Source organism: Athene cunicularia (assembly GCF_003259725.1).
Source record: "Athene cunicularia isolate RWA chromosome 13 unlocalized genomic scaffold, athCun1 chr13_part1, whole genome shotgun sequence".
NCBI lineage: Eukaryota > Metazoa > Chordata > Aves > Strigiformes > Strigidae > Athene > Athene cunicularia.
In genome coordinates this window covers 19,699,246-19,719,278 of record NW_020799117.1, presented here as the reverse complement: position 1 = coordinate 19,719,278, position 20,033 = coordinate 19,699,246, and the positions used below count along the sequence as shown (strand labels likewise).

The window sequence follows — 20,033 nt, the reverse complement described above, 5'->3', positions numbered from 1 at the left end:
TCCACTGCAGATTTTCGACCTGTGGGTGTTTGAGGCATCAATAATGTGCATTTTCAGCTGGGTTTATGGCATGTGTCTTCACTGCAGAGAAATGGGCTGGGTAGTTCAAAGGTTTGGGCTCTTCTGCTTGGGCTGTTCTCATCAGAGACTCTCATTTGGTGTTGGATCATTCCTCCAAATTTTCATCACAATACTCCCAGTCTGATGCTCACAAAACTGCTCTGTGTTCATGTGCATTTGTTTCTCTGTGGCTGGGGGTGGTATTTGGGTCTATGTGTGCATCCTCCATCATCAGGCAGACATTTCCTTCTCAGGGCAGCCAAGAGCATCAGCTCTGGATTTAGTCCCTATCCCTGATCCTTCAAATATCCACCACAAATTTTTTGCAAGGATCTGGCCTCTTCCTCCTCTGTGTCTGCATTATGGTTCAGGCAACCAGCACGTTTCTACAATCAGAAAGATTGGAAAAAAGCTGAAATGACAAGTGAATGTGTTCGCTTTACTCTTAAGCAGCCTAGGAAAGATCTGTGGAAGGAAAACAAAGCATATGCATGCAAATCCATACTGTCATTTCCTCTCCCAGTTTCCTTGGGGTTTGGCTTGACTCTCTTCCAAGGGCTCTTCCTTCTCCCCTGCTCTTCTTCTCTCTGAGTGGTCTTTGTTTCCAGATCCCCTTGTTGAGGAAAGCCCTTTTCATAAAGTTGTGATTTCTTTTGTCAGTTAAACACCTATGTGACTTCAAAGGCCTTGAACAGCACTTTGCTGTGTGGCTACTGGCCCCCCTGCAAGAATAATTTCCCCTGATTCATTGTCCTGCTAGTGAAAGATTATTAAATTGTTGATGGAGCTTGACAATGGTTTTGTTCAAAGGCAGACATGCGTATGCCAGTTCTTTTCTCCTTGACACAAGAGCTTTAATAGAAGCGTACAATGAAAGGCGGCCACCAAGGAGCAAACACAGAGTGCTCATAAAACCAGACCAGTATTCCTAAGTCCCTTTGCACATGAACTGGTGCACCTTGCAATACACTTCTATGCTGCACCTGTGCCTACCCGCTTGCTCTCATCCATGACAAGCCTGTAGGTGAGGTGAGAAAACTGGTCTTGCTGAAAATTAATTTTTTAAAAAAATAAAATCATACGTTCATTCTTGCTCATATGATTGGGACACTAGGAGGATTGGGGAAGTAGCAGGTGAGTGATAGTGGGAGAGAGGACCACCCTTTCCAGGAGCAGTGGAAGGGTTGTACCGTGTTGGCATAAAGCTGAAACAATTGCTCTATTTGTCCTGCTCAGAGCATGCCAAGAACACACATACATCTCCCAACCACGCTGCGCCTTTAGAGCAGCTTTTGGAACCTGCAATGAGGATCATTATATAGACTGCGCAGCCTCAGGCTGCTTGACATTTTGTATTATACAGACTTATTTTCGATTGCTTATCACTTCAGCAGATTTCCAGCACTAAAGCTTAAATTTTCCATGCTGGGTTTCCCTCAGGTTGATTTCTTTTTCTTTTTTTCTTAAGTTTTAGCAGAGGAGTTCCAGCTGTTTTTTGAGAACAAGACATGTTGTCTCAGTCCTGCTGACAAACTGGTTATAAGAATTTCTTTTCAAGATCTATTAGCTTAACTATGCTTTGGAAGAGAGGTGTGGAATTGGGCATGGAAGCTGTCAGCATCAGCTGGGGGCTGTTTGCCCCAAAATGGCTGAGTCTCTCATCGAATGTATGCCAGCATGCATCCCTGTGTAGCTGCGCCCACACACTGTAGTGTGGCCTTCAAACAACAGCATTTCTCAGGGCTTATGCATCCTTGCCCTCCCTCAGAGTCATGGTGCAGGAGCTTACTGCAGTTGCTGTTGCTTGATGGATATCCCTCCTCTTGCTTGATGGCATCCCTCCTGGACATGGCCCTTCCCCAGTACTCTGGGGGTCCGCAGTTTTCTTTGGGGTGCTGGGTACTGCATGGTATGGCTTGTTCCTTGCCTATGGGAGGACTGACCATGGCTTGTTCTGCCGCTGAGGCGTGTGGCACGCATGTGCTCCTGAGCGCACCTGGCTGAAAGAGCTGCTTTGGGGCAGGGCGGGGGTCCAGGGTCCTGTTCCTGCTGGGAGATGGAGCTAGCCTGTAGTGCCTCCCAGCCTGCCTGTGGTGGAGGCAGATTTCTTGGATCACTTCCAGGCTGACATCGTGGATGTCCATCCAGAGCTGAGAGGACCCTGTGTCCCCCCATGCACAGCCCTGCAGCTGGCAGACTATCACTGGGGCTGGGGCTCGGTCCCTTGCTGCCCTCCCGGTCCCCAGGCTGCCAGCACAAAGGGACTCTATCTTTTTCTCTTTTATTGTCCTTCCCGGGGCATGTTCCCTGCCCTTCTCCCGCTTCTTCCATGGCGAACTGGTAAAGGTTGCCTCAAGCTCCAGTGCCCTCCCTGATTAGCTGCTGCCAGGAAGGGAAGCAGCACTGCAGCTTTAATTAAATGATAAGGGCAGAGCCCCGGAAGTGAGGAGATAAGGGCAGCGGTGTCTGCCACCACACTTGCCCAGGCTCTTTCTAATTAGCTTTGAGGAGCTCTACAGAGGAAGATTTAACCCTTGGAGGGAAGGTGGCTGGAGTGGTGGGCTGCAGCAGACGGAGGGTGCTGAGGCCAGCCCTAGGGATGGGGGGGCTGCAATTCACCTGGAAGCATGTGTAGAGTGTGGGATGGAGGCACCCCTCCATGCACTCTTCCCGTGCCTGAACAGAGGAGCTGGGTCAGAGAAGATTAAAGCCCTGCCTTTCGAAGGCTCAGGCACAAGGTAAAGCTCAAGGATTAGCCACTCAGGTTCCTTCTGTAAGAAGCATTTTCTGCTTTAACCCATGCTCTGCCTGACACCTGTGGGGTGACCCAGGGCATGTGGGGTGCTGCCCTTGCCCCCCCATTGCTGCCCAAAGGCTTTCAGTGCAAGCCCCAGCCTCTGGAGTAGTGGCAGGAGTGCAGGGCACAGTCATGGACAGGTCTCTAGTCCCCTCCAGAAGCCATGATGTGTCTCAGTGATGTTCTGAGAGGGGAGGAGGGAGATGGGGCAAGAGGACCACTTCATGTCAGCAACTCATAATCATATGGGCCAGGAACTCCCCAGGACCTGCTGCCACAAGGGCTGCAACCTCAGCTCTCCTGCCGTAGATGCAGCAGACCCCAGTTGGAGGTCTCTGCAGAGGTGGGCAAGGGCACCTCAGCTGTAGGCACCGTGTAGCTCAGCTGGCGGGAAGCCAGAGCTCCCACTGGCAGGGGTGGCCTGGCCCCTTCTGGTCACCCCCTCCCATCGGCTGGCAGCACATCTGTACCCAGGGCATGTCAGGAGGCTCTGGGCCACATCCACGCGTTCCTGGGGACCCCCTGTCTGGACAGGGGGACAAGTCAGCCCCATAGACCCAGGCTGGGACCCCCACTGGGAGAGACTGGGAGGAATCTTATGCATGGGAGGCATTTGCAAAGACAAGGTGAGGATGTGGAAGGAGCAATTGTGTAGGTATTTGGGTAGCAGGAATGTGCATACAAGGCATGCATGAGCTGACAGCCCCTGGGGATAGCAGGTGGTGTTTGGCTTTGTATTTACATAACTGTCATTAGCCCTTGCAAGAGAGGACTCAAAAGCCAGAAGAGCCTTCCTTGTGCTCTGACCTGCCCCTCCTCTTTGGGCAGGAGGGGAAGAAAGGCTGCTGCTCTGCTGGCCATAACTTGTCAAGATCTTTGTGCACTCCTGAAGGTACTACAGGAGATGTTACTCACCTGGGCTGGATATTGCAGGAGCAAATAATGAGACTGGGAAGATGGTTTGGTTATTGCACAGTTTGGTTTGGTTATTGCATGACTCCTTGACCTTTCTGGTGGTTTTGCTGAATGTCTGTTGTCTGCAGGCATCATGAGAAGAGGACAGCGTTTAGATACCATAGGAACTGGGATTTAATTTTGGAGCTAGACTTACTGTGTTTTATGCAATGCAGATGAAGGGGTTTGCCCAGTAATGCTCATTACTTGACTGTTTTCAGTTGCTTGAAATTTTGGCAAACTTCAACTGCAAGGGCACAATTTTTCATAGAGGACATATGTCACTAACCAAATATTCTGAAAAGTGGCAGTGAAATTTGTCCAGATATTTCACTTACAAAAGGAGGTAGTAAAGGAAATTGTCAGGGTTTTTCTCAGTAGTAAAGCAATCCCCCCACCCTCCAGACCCATGCTTTAGAGAGGTAATTCTCTGTGATCTCTTGACCCTTTCATTGTACCTTTCCCGGTTTCTGCAGCTTGTGGGGTAGAGTTGCACTGGTTAAGCCTCTTCTTCCTGTAAAGCTTGTTATATCTCCCAGGTGGTTCTGTCCTCTCCCCTAGAGGTGCAAAGAGACCCTAGGGAAAATATTTTCCACCAGAGCATAATTCTGGTCTGCATCATGAGACAGACTTTCATGAAGCGAATTAAGACTTCATGGACGATCCTAATTTTGGCATTTCCTAACCTTTGAACCCTGTAATCCTATTAAGGTAGTTCTTAACATAATTATTCAGTAATTTAATGTATTAATTCTGCTTTTTATAGTGCAGTGAAGGTTGAAGCCCCACTGTGCCAGGGTAGGAGATCACGTAAGTGGCACCACAAGCACAAAATCTGTTATAGGGGGATTGAGTTTGTTTTGCTGGATATCTCAGGGATTGCAGTCAAGCCAGGGGGGCAGATAGTGGTTTTGGGAGTCTCGTGGGTGCCGTAGCCTGTTGCTGAGCCCTGTGAGCCCTGCCTGGTCCCTGCAGGAACACCGTCAGTGTCCAGAGCCATCCATCTGGGTGCCTCTGCTGCTGGCACAGGGTCTGGACCGTGTCCTGTTGCTGTTACGATGTGGCTGTGGGATGCCTGTGCTTCCCAGCCAGTCTGCCACTGTCGCACAGCTGCCTGCAGTGTGCAGGCGTAACAGCACTGCAGAGGTGGTCCCCCAAGCTACAGCTACAGCGAGCAGGGAAGAACATGTCCTCTGGGAGTCTGGGCTCATGCCCTCGCTGCCGACCAAGTGGTTTAGCACTACCTGTGCTGGTTGAGGCTGAGGCTGGTGGGGGCATCTGTCCACATTAATTACATGCTGGTTCTGCTGTGATACCCTGGGCAGGATCTGGGAAGTCATTTGCTTTGATGCTGCAGTTACTGTGTGCTGTTGTAATATACTCCAGAGGCCGTGGTTTGATCTGCATGTGCATCTGGGGGCTGACAGGCCATTAACTTTGGAGCAAGCTGTCTGTACTGGTGTTTAGATACTACTGTTTAGCATGAGGGGAGAGATGCTCAGTGCTGTAGGGTCCAGGGGAGATGGCTGTGCACGTTGTATCTCTTGACTCTAGTGCCTAGGAGAAATCCATCTGTGTGCTGACATCAGTCTGAGAATCTTTCTCAGTATTTTTTGTAAGAGAGGGTGTTACTCGTTATTGCCCTGAGAGCTGTAGGTGTGGCGTTGAACTGCAGTAACCACCTTTATGGGCAGTGTTGGGTCGGTCTCAGATACCAGAAGCCATCTGTCTGCGTGCTGTAGTGACGGTGTTAAGTTTGGAAAGCCATCTGTCTGGGTGTTGTAGTGCTAGAATTGGTCCCCAAAGCCGTCTGTCTGGGTGTTGTAGTGCTAGGAATGGTCCTGCAAACCGTCTGCCTGGGTGTTGTAGGGATGATGTTAGCTTAGTCTAGGAAAAATAGGGACTGACGTGGACTGCAGGGAGCTCTCCATTTGTGTTTTCAGCTTCCAATATTTCTGTACTCACTGATCTCTGGAGCATTGCTGTGGAAATGGGCAGCAGTCCAGCAGCCTTCCCCAAGGCCTGGAAAGTGAAATTGGTGTTGTACTTGTGCTGTTCTGGAGTAGAGGGCTCTGGTCACATCAAGTGTGATGTGGGAATCAGAGGCCGGAAAGGAGATGGACTGAGGAGCTGCAGAAGGCAAGCTTGCCACTCTGGTGCCCTGTGTCTGGAGAGTACGCATTCCCCGATGGGGATAACGCACTGGCTGTGCCCACCTCATCTGGGGACCTTGTGCCTGGGCTTTGCAAAGGAGATCATGGCTCCACAGCTACCTACAGCACAGCTCCCCTCTCCCAAAAGCCTCTGCAAAAGGGAAGATGTGTTGGGAAGGAGCCATTGAGCTCCTGTACACTAAAGGAAGCTCATGCTGAGCTGGCCAGGAGGGCACAGGCTGTTGAGCCTCTCCTGCTGACAGTGTGAGGAGACTCCTCCAGGCTGCTGGGTTGGGCATGCTGCTGTGGGGGAAAGGCATGGAGAGGGGTAAGCCAAGGTAAGCAGTGCTGGGATGCAAAGTTATGAGGATAGGATAGGATAGGATAGGATAGGATAGGATAGGATAGAACAGAATAGAATAGAATAGAATAGAATAGAATAGAATAGAATAGAATAGAATAGAATAGAATAGAATAGAATAGAATAGAATAGAATAGAATAGAATAGAATAGAATAGAATAGAATAAGCAATGGGGCTGCTAGTATAAGAAAGCAGTATAACAATGGGATGTTGGGGCACACTATCCAAACAGCTGTACTGTTTGTTAGGGTGCAGTGAAGAGGGAACAGACCATGAAGCAATGGTGCCTGGAGGAAGCAGCACTGCAGGGGAGTGGTATCTGGAGGGAACAGCTCTGTAAAACATGGTACCTGGAGGAAATGGCGCCATTAGAGCAGCAGTGCCTGAAGGGAAGACAGCAGTGGGGGGAGGCAGTACCTGGAGGGAGCAACAGCACAGAACACCGCACCTGGAGGATGAGGCACTGTGGGGGACCAGTACCTGTAGGCAGTAGTGTTGTGGGGGAATGGTGCTTCCCAGGAATGGCGCTGCAGGAGAACGGCACCTGTAGAGAGCAACGCTGCGGGAGAGTGGAACGTTTGGTGAGCGCGCCATGGGGGACGGTACCTGTGGCGAACGGCGCTGTAGGGAAACAATACCTGTAGGTAGTTGAGCTGTAGGAGGATAGTACCTATAGGGAACAGTGGCATGGGACAATGTACCTGCCAGCAGTACCAAGGTAGTGGAGTGGTGCCTGTAGGGAACAGAGCTGTAGGCAATGCCACCTGTAGGTGTAAGCACTCCAGGGAGTGGTCCCTGGAGGGAGCAATGGTGCAGGGGAATGGCACCAGTACACTATGGTGGAGTAGGGGAATGGTGCCTTCTCTCAGGAGCTGTGCTGTAGGAAGGGAGTCATTGGAAAGAGCAGCACTGGAGAGGCTGTTCCCATTGCATAGATAGGGGCAGGCAGGGAGGACAGTGCTGCTGGGATATGATATCATGGGAGGTCGCTGCCATAAGGGATGTCCCAGGGGTGGTGTGCAGAGCCCTGAGGGCTCGATGTGGGAGAAGGGGTGTTTCCAGGTGCCCACACCAGGGCAATAGAGGTGGTAAGGCTGCCTGTACTGAAACACTGCATCCTTCCCTGGCTGAGACAGCCATTTTGAAGAAATACTTTGCACCCCAGCCCTCAGTTTGCAGCGTGGGGTGTGCTCCACCCTTCTTCCCCCTGACCAGGGCTAGAAGAGGTACAGTGCTTTTGGGCTCTGAACAGGGGTGGGTAGGTGGTTGAAATTACCGTGCTGCCAGGTAGGGAAGATGAGTCTTTCTGATCTAACACTTCAGGAAAGCATCCTGTTTTGCCTCCAAGCTGCTCTCCCCACACTGTCATATTCCCCATTTCTCTGTACCATTGAACCTCTCCAGTCGCTCCTAGCATGCAGCACTCCCCTTCTTCTCCCTTCTGGGCTTCTCTGCATCCTCTGCCATGCTCTGCTGCATCACGTCCCCACAGTCCAACTGTCTTCCCTCCCAGAGCTGCTCCACTAAATCCCCTCACCCTCATCTGGCCTCCCGTCCTGTATCATCCCTGCTCACCCAGCACTGCACACCACACGTAACATGCTGATGTCTGACACAAATGGAAGACAGGGAGAAGCAAAGGAGACCACGGACATTGCAGTTGATGGCAAAAAAGAAGCAGCTGAGGCTGGCTCTCAGCCTCTGCTTGAAGCTATCTGGCTTGCAGTGGGCAAGTGAACCTCTGCACATCTACTGCAGGAGGTGGAAGTGCCTGCTGAATGAGGCTGCTTGCTTTTGTCTCCTGTCTAACAGTACTCAAGTGCGCTGTTGAAATCCCCTACTAAGAGTAATAATACTATTAGAGGAGCCTTTGGAAGTGGCTGCAACAGGATGTGTTCCTGCCCTGCATGGGGATATATAGAGAGAAATAATTAGCGGCGGCACCAATATGTGCCTCTTCCCGGAGGAGACAGCTTGGCATAGTCTCCTTCACAAGAGCAGAGGTGCCCTGGATGTCAGGAGACGAAAACAGCCAAGCCGGCATTGAGAACAGAGCCATAACTCGAGAGAGCTTCCCCTCCTCCAGCCAGAACGAGGGCCCAGGGTGCATCTCTGAATGCAGCTCAGTGTATAGCCCCAGTTGTGCCCCCTTTTCATCTGAAAAGTTCAAAGGGATGCGACTTTTACTACCCCGCATTCATTCCTATGCAATGTGCTGAGGCAGCTAACAAGAGGATGCCAGAGAAATGCAAAGCTATAGAAAGGGGTGGGCCAGAAGACTGAGGGCTGTGAATGTGCAAACAACCATGCAACCCTCCTGGCTGTGAAGTACAGACTTCTGGCATGGAAATGTCGATAACAGGATGGGCCAGCCCTCTGAAGGAGCACAGAGAGATGGCAAATCTCAGGAAAACACAGCAACTGCACAGACATAACTTTTACTTTGCATGGCCAGGTTGCTGTGGAGGAATGTCATCCTCTTCATCACCTGGGAACTTTGTCAGATTTGAAAAGTTTAGAGTCACAAAACTGCATTCCTGGAGTGAAGGAGGGATCTGAGGTGAAGTGGGCACCTCAACCCCAAGGTGAGGTTTGGGCACTGCCTCCTCACCATACTGCAGGGCATCCAGAATCAGCACTTTAGGGGCAAAATTTACACCAGAGATTTCCCCCCAAAAAAGATTTCTGCTTGTCTGCAGTGGCACATCAGTGTCTCTGAACCACCATCATGTGCTGAGAATTAGGCTGTAGGGTTGTGTTTGCTCTAAATCGCAGCTATTCAGGAATGACACCCTGTCCAGTTCCCGGGCTCTTAAAGCAGAGCGGGTTGTGCTCATGGCACATAATACACTTCTTTAGCAGCAGAGCTCTAATGCCAGCATCTCACTGCAAGCAAAGGGACAACACTGGAAAAAGGTTTTAATGCCAGAAACAGACAATGGGAAAACCAGAATAAAAGACCCTGAACACAGCGTTCCTGCTTGATCCTGTGATTTCTAAGCGGCCATTGGCACAAGGAAATCACCATGGCTTTGTTCACTGGAGAGGTAGATTTTATTTTGGTCCTGCCAGTACCCTTCATAGGCTCAGCAAAGCACCTTCTGCTAGAGCAAGAAGTGATGGCACTCATCCACTCCCCATCCTGGGAGCATGCCTCTTGAACAGAACTGCAAGACAATGTAAAGCAACCTCAAAGTGACCAAGCCAGTGGCCAGTGGGGCATCCTGCTGTCCTGAAAGGAAGACCTGGTGGATCATGTAGGACACAGGCTCCAGGCTCTGCTTTGACTTGCACAGAGTAGAGATGAAAACTGAGCTGTCTTGCCTCTGGTTTCGTATCTTGCTTTCTATCTGTAGCTTGGAGAATGAAATGAGGCAACTTTCCACGTGCTTAGGAAATAGGACAGCTGGTCTGTGGCCAGCCCTGAGAATGACCCCAAAGACATGCACTGGCAAGTTATCCTTTTACGCTGGTCTGTGCAGGCACCTTGTCCCCTGTGATGCTTGGGCTCCTGCTTTTGTACCCTGCAATGTGAGCATGGCTGTCCCCTGCACTCGAGTTCATTTGAGTGTGGCCATTCGTGGTGCATGAGCACGTCAGTGCACATCCAGCTGGGCTGTATCTGTGTGTGAGTGTGTGTGCACAGTGCCATGTGGTGCACAGCCCTGGTCCCTCTGTACACAGGGGCTTGAGGTGCCACAGGACAGGTGGCTTCAAGCTTTGCTGCAGGTTCCTGTGTGAGTCCTGCAAGGGCCAGTGGGCTTCAGAGAGGCTGGGTTAAGGCTGGAGAAACTAGTGAGAGGTCAGCAGTGGTGGCCAAGCAGCCTCAAGGAGGCTGGAGCAGGGCGAGGAGAGGCCAAGGGATTCCTGAAGGCAGTGGGTACCAGAGGGATGCTGTGGGGCTCAGTGCAGTGTGACGGGGAGGGCTGGCGGAGGCAGAAGGGTCCATGAGGATCTTAAGGGTGGGTGTGGAGGCTGGGGGCTGTGCAATGATATGACCCTCTCGTCCTTTTTCTGCTCCTCATTAGAGTCCCCTGAGCGGAGCAGGCTGTGAAGGGGGTCTGCGCTGAGGTATGTCCTTATGGCTTCTGCCAGGATATCACAGCTTATGTGTGTGCCAGGGGATGGGACACAGGAGGCGGCTCCGAGCACAGGGAACAGCGTGGGTGCCAGAGCCTCCGCAGGAACCAGAGGGAAAAACTGGGGTGCCTCAGCCCCCAGAGGAGCTGAGAATCTGGGATACAGTCACTGGGGGTTGTTCTAGGGCAAGATATGCTGATGCACTGGTTTGCTGCTAACTTTGCCCCTGCTTCCATGCCCATCTCTCTAGCTCTGACTTATGACCTTTGTCAGCCATTCCTGGCATTGTATGGAGCCTTCTCCTGGAGAAACCTTCCTCACATCCCGGGGTTGTCTGTGTGTGAAAGCTGTGCCAGGGTGACTCGGGGACACCTCTGTCCAAGATCCCTGAACTGGTGGCAGGAGGGACATGCTGATGAGTGCAGAGCCCCAGCACAATGTGAATAGCTCCAGTTTGCTTCTTCCCAGGGCTGAGGGAGTGCCAGCACGTCTGCCCTTTCTTGGGAGGAGGGGATTATGTGTACCAGTATGTATCTGGTGGGAAGAGGCATGCCCTGAGCTGGTGAAAGCCCCATATGTCTCAGGTCCCCAGAGCTCATTAGTATCTGCCTCCATCAGTCTGCAGGGCTGTTTGTCAGCAATGCAGTGGAGTGAGATCCCGGGTGGAGAGGACTTCTGTGAACCAGAAGGGATGTCTGCAAGTCAGAGCAATCTCAAGGTCACGAGCAGCCTTCCCTTTTCATCTCAGCATTAGCACCAGGCTTGACCTTCAGCAGGTGCTTGTGGTAGTGAGCAGTGATGTGTCCCAGGCAGTGGTTAGGGGCTATACTGTGCCCCAAGTTGGGGTAGATGGCAAGGAATGATTTGTGTCTGGGATGGCTCTTGGAGGGACACTCACCTCTGCATGGAAATGCCAAATTTCAACCTTTGAAGACTCATGACAGGTAGTCCCTGTGTAAAGCATGCATGGCCAAGGCTCAGGAAGGCCCTGTAGTGTCTGGGGTAGTGGATGGCTGGCATTTGAGGACACCAGACCATGAACTGGTGTAGCTGGTGGTCAGAGTTTCTAAGCTATGCCAGGAGCAGGGAGCTATTGATGGCCTCAGATACCTGGCTCTCTCAGGGGCTGGTGTTTGGTGCACAGAGAGGCTTGGGCACTCCTGGGACAGGGACTTTCAAATATCAGATATGTCTAGCTTCTCTGGGTTTGCCCATGTGTACTTTGGTGTGCTTGGGGATTTCAGGCTCCGCAAGAGACCAGCTGATGTCTGAGGACTTCTGTCTGGGCTTGGAGTTCCTGCTGACGGGTACCTGCAGAGGCTTGCAGGTGGCCTGGCATGCCTGATGGCAAACAGGGCAGGACTGCCCAAGGATGGTGCTCAGGAAACATGGCTGTACCTCAGGGCAGTGTTAGGGCTCTGTGTTTAGGGCGGTTCCCTGTCTCTGCATGGTGAAGCTGTCAGTGGTATCCAGAGGTGCTGGACCAAGGGAGTTCCTGAAGCCTAGCAGGGTCCAGGTGGTGCCCACAGCTGTGCAGTGATGAGCCCAGTGGCAGCCTGTCTCCTACTGTGCAAATCCAGGCTGTGAAACCCCTCCTGTGCAATGCTGGCCTCCAAAGAGTGTGTGCTCAGTGAGCTCTGGCCTGTGCTCTGTCTCCCTTTTCTGTACATGCACACACTGCAGGGAGGGTGCTTGTCCAGCGGGAGCTGGGGCTGAGCTTGGACAGGAACTGCCAGGAGCCTTGGGTTCACCTCCAAACTCTGCTTTCACTCCCTGGGTGGCCGTGGGTCTGACTTCTCGGGTGGCCATGGGTCCAGCTGTCCCTTCCCACTGTGGAAGGGTGCCGGTAGGACGGAAATGTTCAGGTTCTGCAGCTCGTCCCTGTGCTCCACCCTCATGTCCTGAGCCGGTGGTATCTAGGTGTGCATAACAATGCTCTCGCTTCCTTCTCTGCAGATCTCCGGCCTCTGCCCGATGTAGCCATGACTGGGACCTGTACCCGGGAGTGCACAGAGTTCGGCCACTCCGATACCTGCTGGATGCCCGGTCAGTCCTCCCCCAGCCGCAGGCCCAAGAACGCCCTCAAACTCTCCACTTTTGTGCCTTACCAAGACAGAGGGAGTCAAGAGCAAGTCGGGAATGGCAGCCCCAGACTCTCAGAAGAGCGCAGCACCAAAATGGCCAACCTCCGCCTGCTCCCCACGTACAGTGCCTTCTCCAATAGTAGCCATGAGCCCTGCAAGGACTCTCCCATGGAGGAAATTCCTCTCACCCAGACCTCGGACTTCCAGCCAGCCACCACCCCCTCGTCCCAGACCACCAAGAGGGAGATATACCTGTGAGGCTGGGCGTGAGGGGCAGGGAGCAGACGTGCTTCTGAGGCCAGCGTCCAGAGGAACATTTTAAACTTCAATGCTTTATTGCTCCAGCGGCCGGTTCTCCAGGCAGTGGGCTCTGCGGACAGCAGGGCAGGGCAAGGCAGGGATAAGAGGAGCACCTTTTTAACCCATTATTTCCTGGGGCCAGGGGGTGGGTGGGAAGGGTGAAAGCATCCGAAACCCAATTTCCGAGCACTTGTGGGTGCATGTCTCTGAACTGCTTCGTCACTGGGGAGGGCTGGGCAGGCTCCTGGTGCGGAGGGCACGGCTGGGGAGAAGGGCTTACGTACCAAAGGTCCACGCAGAGCTGGTGGAGTTCCTGGGGCATAGGACGAGGGGTGTCCCCGCACATGGGGAGCAAGCTGCCTGTCTCTTTGTTGTAGACTCCTGTAAATACGAATCTTAGGAATGACATTCAAGTCCTGCCTGATTGAAACTTTTTATTGTCCTTGAAACAAAAGACCTTTAAACAAAAACAACAGAAAAAAAAAAAGAAAAAAAAAAAAAGAAAACAGAAACAAACCACAGGGAGCAAGTTCCAGCTTTGAATGGTTTGCTGCGTGGAAGACCCCATGGGAGCGCAGCGTCCGGCCCACACTCATGTTCTATATTGTAAATAGAGATGTGACCAGTCCCTGAAACAGCAGCTGGGGAGCTGGAGGAGAGGGGCAGTGTCCTAGCCGGACTGTAGGGACTTCGCTATTTTTCAGCCTGGATCTCTTTCTGAACGTTGTCACTGTGCCCACAAGCTGCAGGGTCCCTAGGGACTGCCCGGTGCCATAGGCAGGGTCTGCTTTGGGGGGGGGTCCCTGGTGGTGGCCCTGTGCCCAACAGGTGGAGGAGGGATGGGGAAGCCCCCAGTCAAGGGACCGGCTGGGTCCGGAGAAGCCCTCAAGCTGACTCTGCTGGCGGGGAGGTCGTCATTGGCTGTGGCGTCTCAGCCCATCGCCTTGTGCCTCCTCCAGGGCAGGGGATGCCCGTGAGGCCAGCTGTGCCATGCCTTTGACCTCCGTCCCGTCCGCCTGTAAGCCACCATTGCCTTTGTGAGGAGGAGCTTTGTCTCAGGGTCACACCAGGGGCCACCGAGCCCCTGCCCACTGGACTCCCGCTGCCCTTAGGCCACAGGGCCACTCTCACGGGATCCAGCTTTCTCTTCCATTGTCAAAGGTCGACTCCCTGGCAGGTCTCCGCTGCTCCGGCATCCTCAGTTCCCTTGCAGGGTACCCAACTGGAGCAATGCTGTGCATGCAATGTGGGGAGGACCCTCTTGCCCCTCAAGGGACTCCCCGGAGGGGGACGCCTGAGAGCTTTCCTGAGCCTCTCTGCTTCCTTGGGAGCCAGGGCACAGTCCTGTTTTGGGGGGCTCCAGGTGCACCCCTGGCAGGAGGGGTCCGTGGAACTCGCACCCGCCTCATTCCTGGGTAGCCCTTCCTGGTCCTCCCCCAGCAGGACGCAGGGAGGGGCTGTGCTGCACCGTTGTTCTTCCCATACTTGCGCGCGCATCAATCGTCTTCATCTCTGGGATCTTCCTTAGGGAGCGAGGCCAGTGGTAAATGCAGGTTGGTTCCCCCATGGCTCAACTGTGGTCCACGCGGTCCATCACCATGGGGCTCACAGGTGGCTCTGCTGGGCTCAACATGTTGACATGGGGACACCGCAGGGACAGGGCACCCCAGCTGCTGTGGGTCAGAGACTGCCCTGCCATAGCTGTAGTGCCTGTCGGGGTGCAGCACACCGGGGGACCACCCTGACCAGCCTCCTCCCCTCCTCCAGCATCCCTCTCTCTGAGCAGCTCCTCTCCCTTTGCTTCAGTGGTGGTGGCAAAAACCAGCCAAGTCCTGGTGTGGCTCCGGTTGACCTGAGGGGATGTGGCGCAAGCCGAGCCTGGGTGACAGGGAAAGGGTGGCAGAAGGCACCTGCTTGCACCTGCTTCCCCATGCTCTAGCCTTGCTCCTCACCTTCCCCGGGCAGCACCGTGCCACGCTGCATCTCCCATGGCCCCGGCACCTTGGGGTGCCACCTGGAGGAGGCAGGACCCTCCTCCCGGCCTCTTGCTGCTGCTCCCCACCGACTGGCTGGGGGTCCCTCGAGGTGGGCGCCATGCTCCTGGTGGATGTCCACCCACCTGTCTGGGCATCCCTGCTCTACCCCTGCGTGCAGTGGCCGCCTGGCGGGGCCCACGTTCCCCTGGTCTGGCTGCCTGAGCAGGTCACGCTCCTGAACTTGTTTTTATTGTAGCTCTGTAGTTTCAGGGCCAAACTGGGCAGAATGTGCAATTTGGCCGTGCTGGCCAGGATCTTTGACTCCACTGCCAACTCGACTGCTCACGCCTCCCCTTGGCTCAGGCAGTGGCAGTGTCCAGTGCCCCTCTTGGGGACCCCTTGGGAGAGCGACGTAGCCACATCTGAGGGGTGCTTGTCCAAGACCAGCTTCCCTTGGACCCTCACCTGTGGATGGGCTCCCTACCTTCTGCTTGGGGTCACTAGAGGGACCCTGAAGTTTGAAGCCCTGTGGCTGGAGTTGCTGTCTGGTCACCTGGCAATGTTCTCAGTGCGAGCATGGTGCAAGGGTGGGGTGAGTGCAGAGGGGGTCCCTGAGGGGTGGGAGGGATGGGTACTGGGTATGTGTGCTGTGGGGAGGGAGAGTGGGGGGGGGATGAGTCTTGTGGGGGTGCACAGAGGGATGCTGGGGCTGGGTCTTTGTGGGGGAGCACAGTGGGGAGAGGGCATGGGTATCTGGGGGGTGGAAAGGGTGTGGGTATCTGGGGGGTGGAGAGGGAATGGGTACCTGGGGGGTGGAGGGGGATGGGTGTCTAGGGGAGCATGGGGAGGGGTGAGGGTGGGACTGTGGGGAAGAACTGAGGGGACACTGAGAGTGTGTCCTCGGTGGGGTGCCAAGAGGTGGGAGGCTAAGTGGGGTGCAGTGAGGATGGGTCCCTGGGGAGGAGAAGGTGCTAGATATTAGTCCTGGGAGAAGGATCACTGGGGATTTGTCCCGGGATGAAGTTGACAGTGTCACTGGGGATCAGTCTTGGGGGGAGAGCGAAGAGGTGCTGTTGGAAAGAAGCTCATTTGCACAATTATAAGCCAGAAGGATAAAGCCTCTGTGCACGTGGGGAGGGGGGGGAGAAGCTCCCCACGGGCTCCAGTCTAGACAAGCACAGGGAAGAGGAGGGGGGTTCAACGCCTCTGCGGAGGGGTTCACTGTATCTCACACTGCACTAGGACAAGCCAGGGGTAAAACCAAAGGTGGGAGCCAGGGAGCAGGCGGGCTGCGTGGGAAGGATCTAAGTGACCCCTTTGTAGCTCTTCAGTGTTGGTTCTATTTATACGAGATTTCATTTCCTTGCTTGTGATGCCTTGTTTTTTGTACAGTTTTATGTACATGCAGGTGTAGCTTTTCTAAAGGAGAAATCCTATGGCAGAGTAAAGTACCCAACTATTTTTCAGATGGTGACCTATGTCTAAGGCAATGCCTCTTGCTAAGGTTGTATTGCTCTCAATGTGTGATGCATTTCCCTGTGCGGGGAAGGCTTTGGGCCTTGGGCTTGGTTTTCCCCGGGCGCTGTGAGCACAATTGATTCCCTTGTAATACTTTCTGTTCAGAGCAGTGAGCATGACACCGTCGTGATCCCCTTTCCGTTCTCTCCTGTTCTGTTTGTTTGCTGAGCTGTCAGATGACCAACTCCATTGTAATTAGCCCTTCCTAAAGCTTTACAATAAAAGTGTGAAAACCCAGGTGCCTGTGCCTGACATGTGTCACATCCTTGGGGGTGGTTCGGGGCATCCTCAGGGAAGAAAGCACATGGAGGCAGTGAAGACCTTGGTGGCTGTGGGGAGATGCTCCTGCTGCCCTCCCCCATGTGCAGCCCTGATGTGGCTGCTCTTGGCTCCCTGCTCTTGTTCTCCAGACTAAAGATGTGTCTGCACAGGTATGAGCAAGATGACCCCAAAAGCAGTTTGCCATAGACCAGTCTCCTTTATTTAAAACCAGAATGTTTTAGTGGAAAAACACCTTCAGCCCCAAGGCTGCCTGTACTTGTGCCTCTCACCAGATGAGATGTGAACCACAGAAAGTCCTGCCAACCAGCTCCACACTCCCTCTTACCTCCATCGCTGACCTGATACCATTTCCCATATTTCACCATCTCCTTTACCTCTCAAGAATGGTTGATTTTTTTAGGTGGTTTAGAACCTTTGGAAACAGCTGGGCCACTTCAAACGAGGGCACAATTGTGGCTGCTTCCTACTGCAGTTGAGGGATCTTGCTCAGCTGCGGCTGTTGAGTTTTTCTGCTTGCCTTTGCACAGGATTGCGCTAGGAAAGATCAATAGCTGTACAGGGCAGTTTCTTAGCTCAGAGTAGAGATGCTTCCCTTATTAGTCAGCTTACATATGGGTGTGATGTGCCTTGGCTGTTCTAGGCTCACACACAACACCATGCCTCTCTTTAATGAGCTGCAGATACTGGGCTTGCCATGGTCTTAGCACCAGGCAGAGCAAGACTCACCCCCAGCTTGGAAGACACTGGCAAGTGTCCCTGGGAAGGAAGAGTTTCTAAATGAAAGTGAAGACCATCGTCCCTTCAGTGGAGTTCTATAGAGACTACTTTTCTACTATCCCCTTCTCCCTGGGCTCTGCTCTGGGCCATGCAGAGGGGAACCGATGCTCCCTGCTCCCAAGGGATCATGTCTTCATGTGTGAGGGAGTGGGGGGCTCTCAGCTGCCATTCTGTGCAGGCACACACCAGCCAGGCAGAAGGGATGTGCCTCCAGGGGTCCTGGGAAAGACCTGCTGCCTGCTGATGGCCCATCCCAGGGAAGGATCCAGGGAAGGATCCAGATGTTGAGGATGGTGCCAGGCTGCCATGGCTGGCACAGGGGGGCAGGTAGCACCCACATGGAGCTGTCAGCACCCAACACCCCCCCACCCCCCTAGGATAGCCAGGATCAGCAGAGCATCTTCCTAAGAATAGATGCAGTCCCAGGACCTCCCTGCCTCTCTGGAACATGCCTGGCCTTGTGCCGTGCCCTACAGTTGCTCCTCATGCTCCCTTCTCCTGCCCAGTCAGCCCAGGCTGTGCAGACCCTCTGTGTCCCCAATTAGTGCCTCCTTTTCTGCCTCTGCTCTACCTTTCTCCATGCCCCAGCATGCCTCATCCCACCCACTCCCTCACCTCCTCCATGCCCTCCTTGCCTCTCCTCCCCTACTCCACTGTGCTCCCCGTAGAGACACTCAGTGCCCTACCCTCACCTGCCAGTGCAGCAGCATCCTCCTGCACATTCCTGAGCATCACATCCAGCCAGCTATGGGCCGGGCTGGAAACTGTTTGGTTTCCATGGCAACATGCATTGATTAGCGGGTGGGAAGAGGCCTGGTGGATGATGCTGGTGAGGATGCTGTGGCTGCCTGGGGGTTTGGACACAAGGCTTCCCAGTCAGTACTGCCCTCAGGGTGGGTTTCTGTGTCCAGTGAGCCCTGCAGGTGGACATGGAAGGGGTATCCTTCAACCCAGGATGGTCACACTGGGCTGCACCTCATGAACAATCAAAATGGAGTTGAGTGACATGGCCTCGGTGTCCCTGCCAAGTCCACCAGTCCTTGGAGGTTTGCACAGTCTGGGGCTCCACAAGAATTACTCCTAGCCTAAGATGGAGGAGATGGGAAACTGCTCCTCCTATCCACTCCTTGGTGGCCTCCCCTGGGGTGAGGGCATTTGCAAAGAGGGGTGATGGTCTTCCTGGCTGTCTGGTGGGGATGGTGTGTGAAGGGACATGGGCTGGGCAAGGAACCGTTTGCTGCATAAGCTTTGTTTTGACCTGGGTTTTTCAAATACATCTGGTTTAATAGGGTCCTCGGCTTACAGCAGGATCTGGGAATGTGCCAGGCCAGGGACATCCATTTTGATGGAAAACTTAATTCTTGTGTCTCCTGAGGGCCTGACCTTGCAGCTTCAGCTGTCCAGCTGCCTGCACAGATCTGGCAGATTCATTTTCAGTGCTTGCATGGTAAATTGGATGAGGTTTGGGATCTCATTCTTGCTTTAACCAGGAGTGACCAGGTGCAGCAACACCATCTTCCTCATGGAGGCTGCCGCTCCTGAGGCTTTGTCCCAGCATAGCTTTGCTCAGTAAAAATCACTGTGAAGTTTAAAGCAGTGTTGTCAGCAACCACAGAAGATCTGTGCTTACTTGGTTCCTTGTCTCAGCTCCTCACCTGTAATGAGCATTTCTTCAAGCTAGAAACAGGGAACCAGGTGGATATTTTAGAACTGCCTGATCTGGTTCCAGGACCAAGCAGATTTGGTGGGAGGACAAAGTGATCCAGCAGAGCTCTGCACAGAGCCACAGAGCTGGCTGAAGTGGCCAGACAGTGAGTCCCCACCAAGGTGGCTTTCTTGCTCGGTGACCCACAGGACAGCACAGCCTTTGCTGCCTACCTGTGCCGTGACGATGGCCACAGATGCTCTCCTGGCATGGGAGCAGGGCGGTGGGCCACTGCTGTGACAGCCTGATGCTCAGGGCAGAGGTACAAAAAGAGCTGAAAGCAGTTTAAGAGCTGACACACCTTCCGGCAGGGGATATGTTTTATGCCATGATGCCCACCCGCAGTGTGGAGAGCTGTGGAGCCACAAGAGCAGGGCTGTCCACAGAGAAGGCAGTGGTGGGCTTCAATAACCATACCCCACGGTGAGATTCTGTGAGGAACAGAGCCCACTGTGTGGGAGGAGCGGGACCATGGTGTGGGGAAGCTGCAAAGCCCTCCTTCCCCAGCTGGCTCTAGGCTGCACGGAGGTTGTCCCTGCCCTGCTCATCCCTCTGTGTACTGCTGTTAGTAGGATGAGCGGGGTTGCCTCTGGTCACAGCAGCCATGGAGCCTGGCCCTTCATATGATGCGCTGGCCTCTGGGGAAGCTTGGATATTGTGCTACAGGAGAAGCCCCTGTAATCGCCCACAGGATGATTGGGATTTGCAAGCAGCTCAGGGAAGGCAGGGGGGCCCACCCTCAGGCAGTTTGCCGCAGTGTCTCTGGTTGTCTGGCAGTATGATGAAGGGGATTAGGAGATTTAGAGCAAACCCAGCCCCCTCTCCAGGGGGCTCTCGAACTGAAGCCCCAGCAGAATATGTAGCTCAGTTTATTCCCATAGGCGGATTGATAGAGAGAAGTCTGGGGTGCTGCTAACAGCGGCTAATCTAAGAGCAGGAGCTTTTCCCCCTCTGCTAGCAGGGAACTGCATTGTCTAAGACAAGA

At 53.7% G+C, this 20,033-nt stretch overlaps 1 protein-coding gene across 1 annotated transcript in view; it reads left to right on the top strand.

Annotated features, from left to right (window-relative positions):
• Positions 1-12,472, top strand: part of PCDH1 (protocadherin 1) — a 46,243-nt gene extending 33,771 nt beyond the window's left edge. The window contains exons 4-5 of the mRNA XM_026857971.1: positions 10,355-10,397; positions 12,363-12,472. Of these exons, the coding sequence (XP_026713772.1) occupies positions 10,355-10,380 (26 nt within the window). The 3' untranslated portion in view covers positions 10,381-10,397; positions 12,363-12,472. The remainder of the gene's footprint in view (positions 1-10,354; positions 10,398-12,362) is intronic.
• Positions 12,473-20,033: the final 7,561 nt, after the last annotated feature.